At 44.0% G+C, this 12,625-nt stretch overlaps 1 protein-coding gene across 2 annotated transcripts in view; it reads left to right on the top strand.

The window, feature by feature from the left end:
• The window catches only part of PAX7 (paired box 7), a 162,374-nt gene that overhangs the window by 81,130 nt on the left and 68,619 nt on the right, over positions 1–12,625 (top strand). For both annotated transcript variants that reach the window (XM_020973165.2, XM_020973164.2), the window contains exons 6-7: positions 7,084–7,249; positions 8,212–8,414. In XM_020973165.2, the coding sequence (XP_020828824.1) occupies positions 7,084–7,249; positions 8,212–8,414 (369 nt within the window). The remainder of the gene's footprint in view (positions 1–7,083; positions 7,250–8,211; positions 8,415–12,625) is intronic.

Raw genomic sequence — 12,625 nt, 5'->3', positions numbered from 1 at the left:
AGCGGCCTCCCTTTGAAGCCGGCCCCACATTACATGGTCCTTCCCCTTGATTTGGCTGATCTGCCAATAAAAGGATGCCTACCCTCAGCAGGAAGCCTGACCCACCTGTGGGGGGGGGGGGTCGGAAGGAGGGAGAGAACAGGCAAGGGCCAAGGAGGGGAAGATTCATGATGTTAGCTGTAATAGCTTTTTTCTCTAGGGGATGTTTTAATTTTTATTTTCTTAGGGGACTGCCCAGCATGTACCTTCCCTGAAGAACGTAAACCTAGCTGCATCTTGACTGGCTGGTTGGCTGTCTCTATGTGTTTCCATTTGAAACAGAGACTATTGGGATTGATCTGGTCCCAAGCCAATGTGAACAGCCCTCACGTGCTTAGCTGAGCATGAAGAAATACTCTTCTTCTTCCAGTCACAGAGTAGGTGCTTCATAAACACTTGCTGATTGATTAATTGATTGAGCAACAATAACAGACACCAGCTTGTAACAGTCATTTGATTTGATTACTAGCCATCCATGGTCCCGAACAACTCTATAAACCAAATCCCACTTTGCTTTACAGCCTTAATCCAGTGGGGCCTCAGTTTCCTCATTTGTAAAATAAGGGGGGGGCCCTGGATGGCTTCTCAAATGCCTTTCTCTTGTAGGTCTGTGGTCCTGTTTCTAAACACAATTGTGAAACTCCATATTTAAGGAATCCTAGGGTGAATCATTCTCTTTAGTTTATTTGCTTAAAGTGCAACTCATTCATATTTTAAGTGTCTAATAGATCCCTATTTGGTGGAATGCACCTCCATTCTCCTCTATCCCCACAAATGTACACCTCACTGGAATTCATAATGCTGAAGTTTCTAAAGCATGGTTCCCAAAAACTCTAACAATTATTGATGAAGGCCTGGATTTTTACAAAAGGGAATGGGGTGAGCTTAGCACGGGGGGGGGGGGGGGGGGGGGGAAGGGCAGGCCCGGGGGCCAGGTAGGGGAGGGTGCCAATTTAGGTACCATTGTTCTGGTATAAATGTCAGCTGGGCTGAGAAATCAGAGAAGCTTAGGGAAAGGGTCAGGGGAAGGAATCAGAATCAGAAAATGTCAGAGATGGGAGTGCCCTTAGAACAAAGAATGTCAGAGCTGGAAAGAACCTTGGAACACAGCAGTCAGTCAGTCAGTGGTCTACAAGCATTTAGCATGTTGGAGCATAGAATGTCAGAAGAAGGACTGCATAGGTAATCTAACCAAACCTCTTCCCCAGTGCAATAAACTGACTCTGCAGCATCCTTGAAAGGTACTCCTCCAGCCTGTGTCTGAGCATATAATATAACAATAATAACAATAACAATAATAGCTAGCATTTTATATAATGCCTTAAGGTTTGCAAAGCATTTTATAAACATCTCATCTTACCCTCACAATAACTCCAAGAGTTAGGGGCTATTATTATCCCTATTTTACAAATGAGGAAACTGAGTCAGGGAGCAGTCAAGTGACTTGCTCAGGGTCACACAGTAAGTGTGTGGGGCCAGATTTGAATTTTGTACCAGATAGTTAGCTGCCTATATCCAGGTGATGAGGAGCTTAGCACTTAACAAAGCACCCCATTCTACTGTTGGGTAGCCCTGATTATTAGGAAGCTCTTCCTTATATCGAACCCAATCTAACTTCCCTGTAACTATCCTGTTCCCCCTGCCCCAGCCTCCTCACTAACCTGAATTCTGCCCTCTGGAGCCTGTAGAGTAAGCAAGACAGACAAGTGGAGATAACAATCAGGCCTCCTTAGGAGAGCAAGGAAAGAGACCTCGTGAATGTGGACAGAAGAGGGAGGTCTATTGGTGTGGTCCAAAGTGTAAGAATAACAGAGGTGAGGTTAGTTGTCATAGGCCAAGGCTAAGATACCCAAGAGGTTTTGTGTGGGTGAAAAATGGCTTAGTGGCTCTATCGATAGACTTGGAGTGAGGAAGATCTGAGTTCAAATCCTGCCTCAGATACTTACTAGTTGTGTGACCCTGAGTAAGCACTTAAACCTCAGTTTCCTCATCTGTAAAATGGGGGTAATAATAGCACCTACCTCCCAGGGTGGTTGTGAGGATCAAATGAGGTTATATTTGCAAAGCTCTATACAACCCTTAGAGCACTCTGTCGATGCATCTTATTATTATTAATTATATATTTATCCTATAATCATCATCCATGTATCATATATTATATTACAGATAATTATCACTAATTATTATTGAGAAGCAGTCTGGGTTGGTGGAATGAGTCAGGACAGCTGTCCTTACATCCAGTCTCTGTTACTTACTCCCTCAGTCTGGGGTGCTGAGGGATTAAGTCACACAACCAGCATATATCAGGGACAGGATTTGAACCAGTTTTCCTAATGCCAGGAAATATATCATGCTTCCACTAGTTGACTGGAGATCCAGGAGGGTTAGGACCTTGTCTTATGTCAACTTCATTTCCCCATAAGGGCCAAGTACAAAGTTTTGCATACAGTAAGTGCTTAATAAATGATGTGCAAATTGTAAATTGTCAAGGATAAGGGGAAGGAGATAAAATGAAAAGAAAAAAGAATAGAGAAAAGGGGGGAGGTAAAAGAGGAAAAATATGGAAGAAAAAAAGGAAAAGAGCTGAGTGATCTTGGGCAAGTCATTTCCCCTTTGGGCCTCAGTTTCATCATCTGTAAAATGAGAGGACAGGACTAAGTCTTCTCTACCATCAGTTCAAGCTTCTCTATGAAAAAAAAACCACAGCTGCAGAAAAAGGGAGTCTTCACTCTTTGTAGCTCCCTCCATTATTTATTTATTTGTTTATTTGTTCATTCATTTATTACCATAATAGTCATGTTGTGAAAGAAGACACAGACCCAAAGGGCAAAAAAAGAAATTGAAAAATAGTATGCTTTGATGTGCATTCAAACTCTATCAGTTCTTTCTCTGGAGGTGGATAGCATTTTTCATCATGAGTCCTTTGGAAATGTCTTGGATCATGGTATTGCTGAGAAGAGCTAAGTCATCCACAGCTGATCATTATACAATATTGCTGTTAGTATGTACACTGTTCTCCTGGTTCTGCTCACCTCACTTTGCATCAGCTCATGTAAGTCTTCCCAGGTTTTTCTGAAAGTATCCAGCTCATCATTTCTTATAACACAGTAATATTCCATTACAATCATATACCACAACTTGTTCCGCCATTCCGCAATTGATGGGCATCCTCTCAATTTCCAATTCTTTGCCATCACAAAGAGAGCTGCTATAAATATTTTAGAACATATAGGTTATTTTCCTTTTCTCCTGATCATCTTTGGAAACAGACCTAATAGCAATATTGCTTTGTCGAAGGGTATACACAATTTTATAACTCTTTGGACACAATTCCAGATCGCTCTCCAGAATAGTTGGATCACTTCATGGTTCCTCTTACTCTCAAATATGTCAAGGGACACTTGTGGCCATAGCACCTTAGGCAAGTCACAAGCTCTCTGGACCTCAGTTTCCTCAACTGCAAAATGAGAGGTGGGACTTGATGGCCTGTGAGATTTGTTCCAGCCCTGGGATCTATGATCTGGAGATTTTATGATGTAGGAATTCCTGGTTCAGGAAACTCTTCCACTGATGCAAATCACAATGAACTGGTAACTCATGATGTTATTTAACAACTTCCAGCCACACAGCTAGGAAATGCTAGAGGTAGGATTCGATTGGAACTCAGGTCTTCCTGACCCAATACTCTGCTTCTGGTACTGTGCTAGGCCTCTGGTACAAATCCTGTGTGTGTGTGTGTGTGTGTGTGTGTGTGTGTGTGTGTGTGTGTGTGTGTGTGTGTGTGTGTGTGTTGAGAGAGAGACAGGGAGACAGAAAGCTGGAGAGAGACAGGGAGAGTGACAGAAAGAGACAGAGACACAGAAAAAGACAGGGACAGAGAAAGAGACAGAAAGGGAGATGGGGGGATAAAAAGAGAGAGAGAGACACAGAGAGAGACAGACACAGGCACAGAGACAGAGAAGGGAGAGAGGGGGAGAGGAGAGACAGAGAGAAAGAGAGACAGAAAGAAAGGAAGAGACAGAGAGACAGAAAGAAGAAGAGAGAGACAGAGAAAGGTAGGGGGAGGGAAAACAATACAAATGTGTGTGTGTGTGTGTGTGTGTGTGTGTGTGTGTGTGTGTGTGTGTGTACATGTGATAGATAGGTAGATGTGAATGATAGGTGCTTTGAGATCAAATAAGGAAGGAATCCCTTCCAGACTAGGGGAGTAGGAAAGACTTCATGGAAAACTGAGCATTGCAGCAGGTCCTTGAAGGACAGACAGCAAGGGCACAGGAAGTATTTATTAATGCAAAGGGGAAAATTCTTACCAGTCCAAAGGTGGAATGAGCCCGCTTCTCTTTACCCTCTCCTAGGGGAGACAGGGGGAGATTCTGCCCATTTTTCATATGGAAAAGCAGAGGTCCCCCCAGGGTTGTGGTCCATAATTCAGTTAGAATCCCAAGCTAGCCAGTGACTCTGGGTGCAGGTGCTGCCCTGATCTTGCCCAAGCACTGCCTGTCCAGCCCAATTCCTCCCTCCCCCCAGCACCATTCCGAGGGGCCTCCAGGGCCGTGGGAAGGTGGGGGAGGGGACAGCATGGCTTCTGTCTGCTTGGCTTGCACTCCAGAGCTGGCTCCAGCCACCCTCTGCCTTGGATGTGAAACCTAATCAGGCCTCACTGCCCTGGACAAACCCAGCAGCTGCTCTCTCATCTGGCTTGAAAGCTTATCCTGCCCCCCCCCACTTTCCACAAGGGAGAGTAAAACAAATACTGGGGATCAGTGAGGAACCCTAAACCTAGGGCCCTGTGGGCAGATGGGGGGCATAGGGCGGGAAGGGAAGAAAGTTGAGGACCAGTCCCTCATGCCTTCCATCACAGAATATGAGCATGAAGACGATGCCTTTGGGCCCCCTGACTAGCTGTGTGACATGGAGCAAGTCACCTAACTTAGCCTCAGTTTTTCATCTGTAAAATGAACGAGGTCAGACTGGACATCCAGTCTCAAGCTAGGATGCTACTCCATAGGCTACAACCCCTTGCCTCCAGGCAGGATTTTGTGGGTGTGGTTAGTGCCAGACAGGTAGCTGACACACAGGGGAAGGTTTCCCCCACATGCTAGAGCAGAGAGAGCACAGGGCTTAAAGTCATCAGACTTTGGGTCTAGTATTGGCTCAGTCACTTACTAGCTGTGTGACAAAAGGCCCTCAGAGGGAAGAAAGGGATGAGAGGGAATTTAGATCATTCTGAAAGTCCCTTCCCGCTCAGACACATTGTTCTGAGATTCCTTCCACATTTGGCAAAGGGGCATAGGTTTATAGATTTGGAAATGGAAGGAATCCTAAGGGGTAATAGATCCATTCTGTGTTCTAAGATCCGTCCCAGCCTGACATTTTGAATTCTAAGGCCCCTCCCAGTTCTGACATCCTGTGTTCTAAGGCCCCTCCCAGCTCTGACATCCCGTGTTCTAAGGGCCCTCCCAGCTCTGACATCTTGTGTTCTAAGGGCCCTCCCAGCTCTGACATTCTAAGATTATGACTTTGACTTTGCTTCTTGGCCTTTTCCTTGTCATCATGCTACTTCTCTCTCTACTTCTCTGCCAATGCTTCTTCCTGACCCACTTATTCACAAGAGATCCTGGTAATTTTTTTTCATTGATATAGGTGGGTCACCTTGAACCCACCAGTCCTCTTCAGGAGCCACCACAATAGGGGCAAAGCATATCCCCAAGTGCAGTGTTCTTGCTATGATGCAGAATGAGAGGGGAGGGGAGGGAAGCTCCCCAACATGGGTCTTGGAGTTATTGATCTGAAGTCTGAAGCACTGGATTCGAGGGCTGGCTCTGCTCCTGGCTAGCTGGGGGGCCTCTCTATGCTTCAGATTCCTCCTCTTTAAACTGGGGGTGATGATATTGCCACCATCTCATTCACAAGATTGGATGTGAAATCAGGGTACCTGAGTTCAAACCTTGCTTCTGCTATTTGAGTAAATGTGTGATGACAGGCAGATTACTTCTCCTCCTGGAGGCTCAGTTTTCTTATCTATAAAACGAGAAAAGGGTGAAATTATCTTTAAGGACTCTTCCATATCCAAATTCTATGGTCCTAGAAATAAAATAATAGATGTAAAGCACTTTAGAGCTAGTCATTCATAACTTGGCTCTGGCCTGCCTTTCCAGGCTTAGAACACATCACCCCCCTTCATGCACTCTTAAGTCCAGTCAGACTGGCTGTCTTAGCCCTCAATCAACCAGCAAGTCCAGCTGAAGCGTTAAGGAGCTTCCAGGCACTGATGGATCGATCGACTGATCGATTGTCCTTGCTCTTCCTCACACATGATCCCAGCACCACTGGTGATCCCTCATGCCTCTCTCTCTCTCCTCTCATTCTTCTCTCTCCCTCTCTCCTTCTTTTCTCTCTCCCTTTCTCTCTTCTCATTCTCTCATCTCCCTCTCCCTTTCTCTCTCTTTCCCCCTTTCTCTGTCTCTTTTTCTCTCTCTGTTTCTCTTTGTCTTTCTGTGTGTCTCTCTGTCTCTGTCTCTGTCTCTGTCTGTCTCTCTCTCTCTCTCTCTCTCTCTCTCCTCCCTTCTGATACTCCATCTTCAAAGTTCATTTCAAATGCTACTTCCTTCCTGATGCCTTTCCTGCTTGCTCCAGATTCGAGTGCCATCTGGCCAAAGTTACCTTGCCTGTATAAAGAAGATTTTATGTATATCTGTCTGTGTGAGCACCGTCTCACTTGATTCCTGTCTGTTTCCACATTCCCAGTGCCTGGCATACAGTGAGGACTTAATAAATGCTTGCTGAATTGGCTGATTGATTGATGGCCACAAAGGACAGTGTGAATGTGAGGGAGAGTCACACAGTTCTGGGATGGCCGGCCAGGAAAGTTAGATGCTTTGCTTTGGTTACCAGCTGATGTTGGTATCTGGGATACTGATAGCTGGTGTCTGGGATACCGAGAAAGCACCCCTGGCTGGGGAGGTGGATGTGGGGTAGGGTTCACTAATGCTCACATCTCACCCTCCATCCCACTCACTCCTCTGTCCCTTCTCTCCCTCCCAGGTATGGTTCAGTAACCGCAGGGCTAGGTGGCGTAAGCAGGCAGGCGCCAATCAGCTTGCAGCATTCAACCACCTCCTCCCGGGAGGCTTCCCACCTACAGGAATGCCCACGATCCCACCATATCAACTGCCGGACTCCACCTACCCCAGTACTACCATTTCCCAAGGTGAGTCGGGGCCCAGGAGTTGACAAGTACTCCCTTCCCCGATTCTTCCTCTGGCCTTTCTCCCGTGCTCCCCTCCCCGCTCCCTCAGATCCCCCAGGAAACGGCACCTGCTGCGGCCGATCTTGTCCCGGAACCATGACGTCAGACAGCAGCTGTGGCCACACAGGGCCAAATCACCCTGAGGAAGAAGTGCTAAAGGCCTGGCCCAGCCTCCAGATGTTTCTAGGGTATCTAGCTTTTTGGCAGAAAGCAGACCAACCTTCTGGGGAACTGACGGAAACATTTCTCATCTGGGAATTTGGCATTGTGGATAGACGCAGCTTGGGCCCGTCCTGGAGGAGGGGGGCAGGAATGGGAAGGCTGGGACAGTTTGTCTGCACCACTCAGTCTCCCACATCTATAGCAGGTGCAAGAAAAAGGCTTGTGGCTTACGAAATCCAGTGGGGTTGGGATATCTAAGACGGTCTCATTCACCCAGTGGCTTTGGATTCACGAGAATTTGTTTGGCCTGCGTGGGGAAAAGGGGTTCCCTTTCCATAGCTGGGGCTCTACTGCTTTGGAGTTAGAAGGCCAGGGTTCAAATCTCAGCTCTGTTGTGCCCTCTGTTACCTTGGATAACTTATTGACCCTCAGTGGGCTTTGATTTTCTTCATTATGAAGTAGTTGAAGTAGATTATCTTTAAGAAACCTTCCTCCTTTAAAATCCTGTGTTCTTTGGTCACCTCCCACTCTGACCTTCTATATTCTAAGGCCCCTCCCAGCTCTGACCTTCTGCGTTCTAAGTGCCCTCTCAGTGATGAGGTCCCTTCAAACTCCAACATTCTTTGTTCTAACATTCTATTTTCTGACAATCTCTATTCTAAGATCCCTCCCAGCTCTAGCATTCTACGTTCCAAGGCCTCTTCTACCCCTCAAATTCTTTGATCCTATAATTCTAAGGCATCTTCTTGGTCTCTTGGCAGATGGGGGAAGCACAGTGCACCGGCCTCAGCCCCTCCCTCCATCCACCATGCACCAGGGGGGCCTGGCTGCAGCTGCCGCAGCCGCTGACAGCAGCTCTGCTTATGGGGCCCGCCACAGCTTCTCCAGCTACTCAGACAGCTTCATGAACCCGGCAGCCCCCACCAACCACATGAATGCCGTCAGCAGTGGGCTATCTCCCCAGGTATGTATCTATACATCACTCCCACGTTGTGATCCATTCAGAAAGGAATACATCACACTTGGACAACACAGATGGTCAGAGGAACCTCTTAATGATACAGGGATGCTATTGACTGGTGAAAACAACTAGCTGGGTGACTCTGGGCAAGTCACTTAACCTCTGTTTGCCTCAGTTTCCCTCTCTGTAAATGAGGATAATAATAGGATAAATAAAATGAGGATAATAAAACCTCCCAAGGTTGTTGTGAGGATCAAATGAGATAATATTTGTGAAAGCACTTATTCTCTTACCTCCCTATTCAACAATCTTATGGGGGGTGGTGTAAGATGGGCAGGCTGTCCCCAGAAGCTTAAGGCCCTTGTGCAGTTTCAATCTGAGCTTCAGGAAATGAAGACAGTGTGTCCCTACCCCTGTAGACTTCAATGCTACCCTGACCTTCACAAGGAGTTATATCTGATTGTATTGTTGACAACTATCTCCTGGTCTCCCTTTAGTTTCTCTTGCTCACAGGAAGAGAGAGTTTCCATAATAGATGGTGCTTCCTGTCAGTCAGGTGCCAACCAGCAAACATTTATTGAATGAATTGAATCTAGGCCTTATCAGGAGCCAAAGGGCAGACCCTACCCCATGGACATTTTCCTCTTGCCCAACCTGTTCACACAGCCCTTATCAAAGGGCCATTTCATTTCGTCCAGCTCTACTTGACCTCCTAAATAGTCAGCCAATGAAAAGAAGACCTAGTGAGGGCATTTCATGGGCTGAAGGAGTGGTCAATATGTTGCTTATAGAATATTGCTTGTGGTTGGGGGTCTAGGACTAGAACCTTCTATACTTATATCCCTTCCCCCGATTCCATAGTGGTGGTCTACCAGTTAGAAATAGGCATGGTGCAGGCTATCCCATTGTCCAAGGGTCCATAAAACTGGAGCTTTGTCCTAACCTTGCCTTTTGGAATGAGACCCCCTTGAGAATGGTGATTAGTTCTCTGAATGAATTGGGAGGGGGGGAGAAGGGGGCGGAGAACTACAAGAGACCTTGGAATCTGCTCCTGGAGGATGACCTGTCCTAGCCACAGGTTGGGACTGCTTTCAATGGTAGAAGTGAGAGGCTGTTACAGACAGCTTTGAAGGAACTTCCTGATCTATATTGGGTTACCATAGTAATTTCTTGAGTATCTAAGGCAATTTTCCCCATAAATTTTCTTTTATTTATTTTGAACTTTTACAAATATTGATAAACATGAACATTTCTGTTCATAAAGAACAAAAAAAGAGGATTATTTATGAAACCATGAATCTCTATGGCAGCTTGGTTTCAAGTATATATTAAATTTAACCCAGTAGTACCAACAATGCTGCCACTCTGTGTGCCCACCTGAGCTCCTTCCTTTTCTCTTTTCTATGCATTTTGGATAGTTTCATTGATACTTCCTTTTTTGCTCTTTTTTTCCCCCTATCACTACTACCCTACCCTCCTCACCCCCGTGACTCTTCCCTCAACAAATAAAAGCATACCGTGTAACAGTTAAGTATAAGTAAATCCATGTATTAGTTGTGTGTGAAAACGTATGTCAGATTCTACCCCTATAGTCCATCACCTCTCTGCCAGGAGGTGGGTAGCATTCTTTATCATTGGGCCTCTGGAATTGTGGTTGGCCACTGAATTGATCACAGTTCCTAAGTCTTTCAAAGCTGCTTGTCTTTACAATGTTATTATTGCATTCATTGTTCTTCTGGTCTTGCTCACTTCCTTCTGCATCAGTCCATATAAGTCTTACCAGGTTTCTCTGAAGCCATTCCGTTCATCATTTCTCGAAACGCAATAGCATTCCATCATACCTATATATTGTAATTTGTTCATCTATTCTCTAAATGTTGGGTACCTCCTTAGATTCCAATTCCAGGTTATAACAAAAAGTACTATTCTGAATATTTTGTACATATTGCAACAGCTTTTTTAATTCCAGCATGGTTTTTCCCTATCATCCACCATGCTCCCAAGTCTCCTCTCCTTGATATCAACTGATCGGAGGTCAGAAAATATAAACTCATTTCCATATCAGCAAAAGAAAAATGTAAAAGGCAAGGCACTTGCATTCCCTAAAAATGGGATTTCCAAATTCATATTGATTTTTTTAGTTATCTCTAATTTTGTTTTTTAAATTTTTATTATTATTTTTTAATATAAATTTATTTATTTTTAGTTTTCAATATTCACTTACACAAGTTTTTGAGTTCCAAATTTTCACCCCATCTCACCCTCCCCCACCCAAGATGGCATGCATTCTGAATATCCCTTCCCCTAGTCTGTCTCTTCTTCTCTCCCCCCTTCTCTTATCCCTTCCCCTTCTATTTTCCTGTAGGCAGGATAGACTTCTATACCCATTCCTGTATTTCTTATTTCCCAGTAGCATATGATAACATTTTTTTAAACATATGTTTTTAAAACTTTAGGTTTCAAATTTTCTCTCTTCCTCCCTCCCCCCACCCTCATTGAAAAGGCAAACAGCTCAGTATAGGTTATATATGTGCAGTTATGCAAAACACTTCCATAGTAGACATGTTGTGAAAAACTAACTCTATTTCCCTTAATCCTATCCTGCCCTCCCATTTATTCTATTCTTTCTTTTGACCCTGTCCTCCTCAGAAGTATTTCTTCTGATTACCCCTTTCCCAATCTGCCCTCCTCTCTATCATCCCCTGCTCTCTTGTCCCCTTCTCCCCCTATTTTCCTGTAGGGTAAGACAGATTTCCATACCCAATTGAATGTGTATGTTATTCCTCCTTAAGCCAAATCCTATGAGAATAAGATTCACTCATTCCCTCTACCTTCCCCTGTTTCCCCTCCACTGTAAGAGACTTTTCTTTTCTGTTTTTTTTTTGAGATAATTTACCCCATTCTACCTCTCCCTTTCTTCTTCTCCGAGTATATCCTCTCTCATCCCTTAATTTTATTCTCCAGATATGACCCCTTAATCTTCAACTCACCCTGTGCCCTCTATCTATCTATCTATCTATCTATCTATCTATCTATCTAATATAATTTTTTTCCTTCCAACTACCCTAATACTGACAAAGGTCTCATGAGTTATAAATATCATCTTTCCATGAAGGAATGTAAACAGTTCAATCTTAATAAGTCTCTTATGATTTCTCTTTCCTGTTTACCTCTTCATGTTCCACTTGAGTCCTGTATTTGAAAGTCAAATTTTCTATTCAGCTCTGGTCTTTTCATCAGAATGCTTGAAAGTCCTCTATTTCACTGAATGACCATTTTTTCCCCTGAAGGATTATACTCAGTTTTGCTGGGTAGGTGATTCTTGGTTGTAATCCTATCTCCTTTGCCCTCCAATATTATATTCCATGCCCTGCTCCTTTAATGTAGAAGCTGCTAAATCTTGTGTTATCCTGATTGTGTTTCCACAGTACTTGAATTGTTTCCTTCTGGCAGCTTGTAATATTTTCTCCTTGACCTGGGAACTCTGGAATTTGGCTACAATATTCCTAGGAGTTTTCCTTTGGGATCTCTTTCAGGAGGAGATCTGTGGATTCTTTCAATTTCTATTTTGCCCTCTGGTTCTAAATATCAGGGCAGTTTTCCTTGATAATTTCTTGAAAGATGATGTCTAGGCTCTTTTTTTGATCATGGCTTTCAGATAGTCCAATAATTTTTAAATTCTCTCTCCTGGATCTATTTTCTAGGTCAGTTGTTTTTCCAATGAGATATTTCACATTGTTTTCTAATTTTTCATTCTTTTGGATTTGTTTTACAGTGTCTTGATTTCTCATAAAGTCACTAGCTTCCAATTGCTCTATTCTAATTTTTAAGGAAGTATTTTCTTCAGTAAGCTTTTGGACTTCCTTTTCCATTTGGCCAATTTTTCTTTTTAGGGCATTTTTCTCCTTGTTGGCTTTTTGGACCTCTTTTGCCATTTGGGTTAGGCTATTTTTTAAGGTGTTATTTTCTTCAGTATTTTTTTGGGTCTCCTTTAGCAAGCTGTTGACTTGTTTTTCATGATTTTCTTGCATCACTCTCATTTCTCTTCCCAGTTTTTCCTCTACTTCTCTTACTTGCTTCTCAAAATCCCTTTTGAGCTCTTCCAAGGCCTGGGACTGATTCATATTTTTCTTGGAGGCTTTGGATGTAGGAGCTTTGACTTTGTTGTCTTCTTCTGGTTGTATATTTTGATCTTCTTTTTCACCAAAGTAAGA

The sequence above is a fragment of the Phascolarctos cinereus genome, unplaced genomic scaffold (genome assembly GCF_003287225.1).
Source record: "Phascolarctos cinereus isolate Bilbo 61053 unplaced genomic scaffold, phaCin_HiC Scaffold_726;HRSCAF=1367, whole genome shotgun sequence".
Lineage (NCBI taxonomy): Eukaryota > Metazoa > Chordata > Mammalia > Diprotodontia > Phascolarctidae > Phascolarctos > Phascolarctos cinereus.
This window is presented reverse-complemented; position numbering and strand designations above follow the sequence as displayed.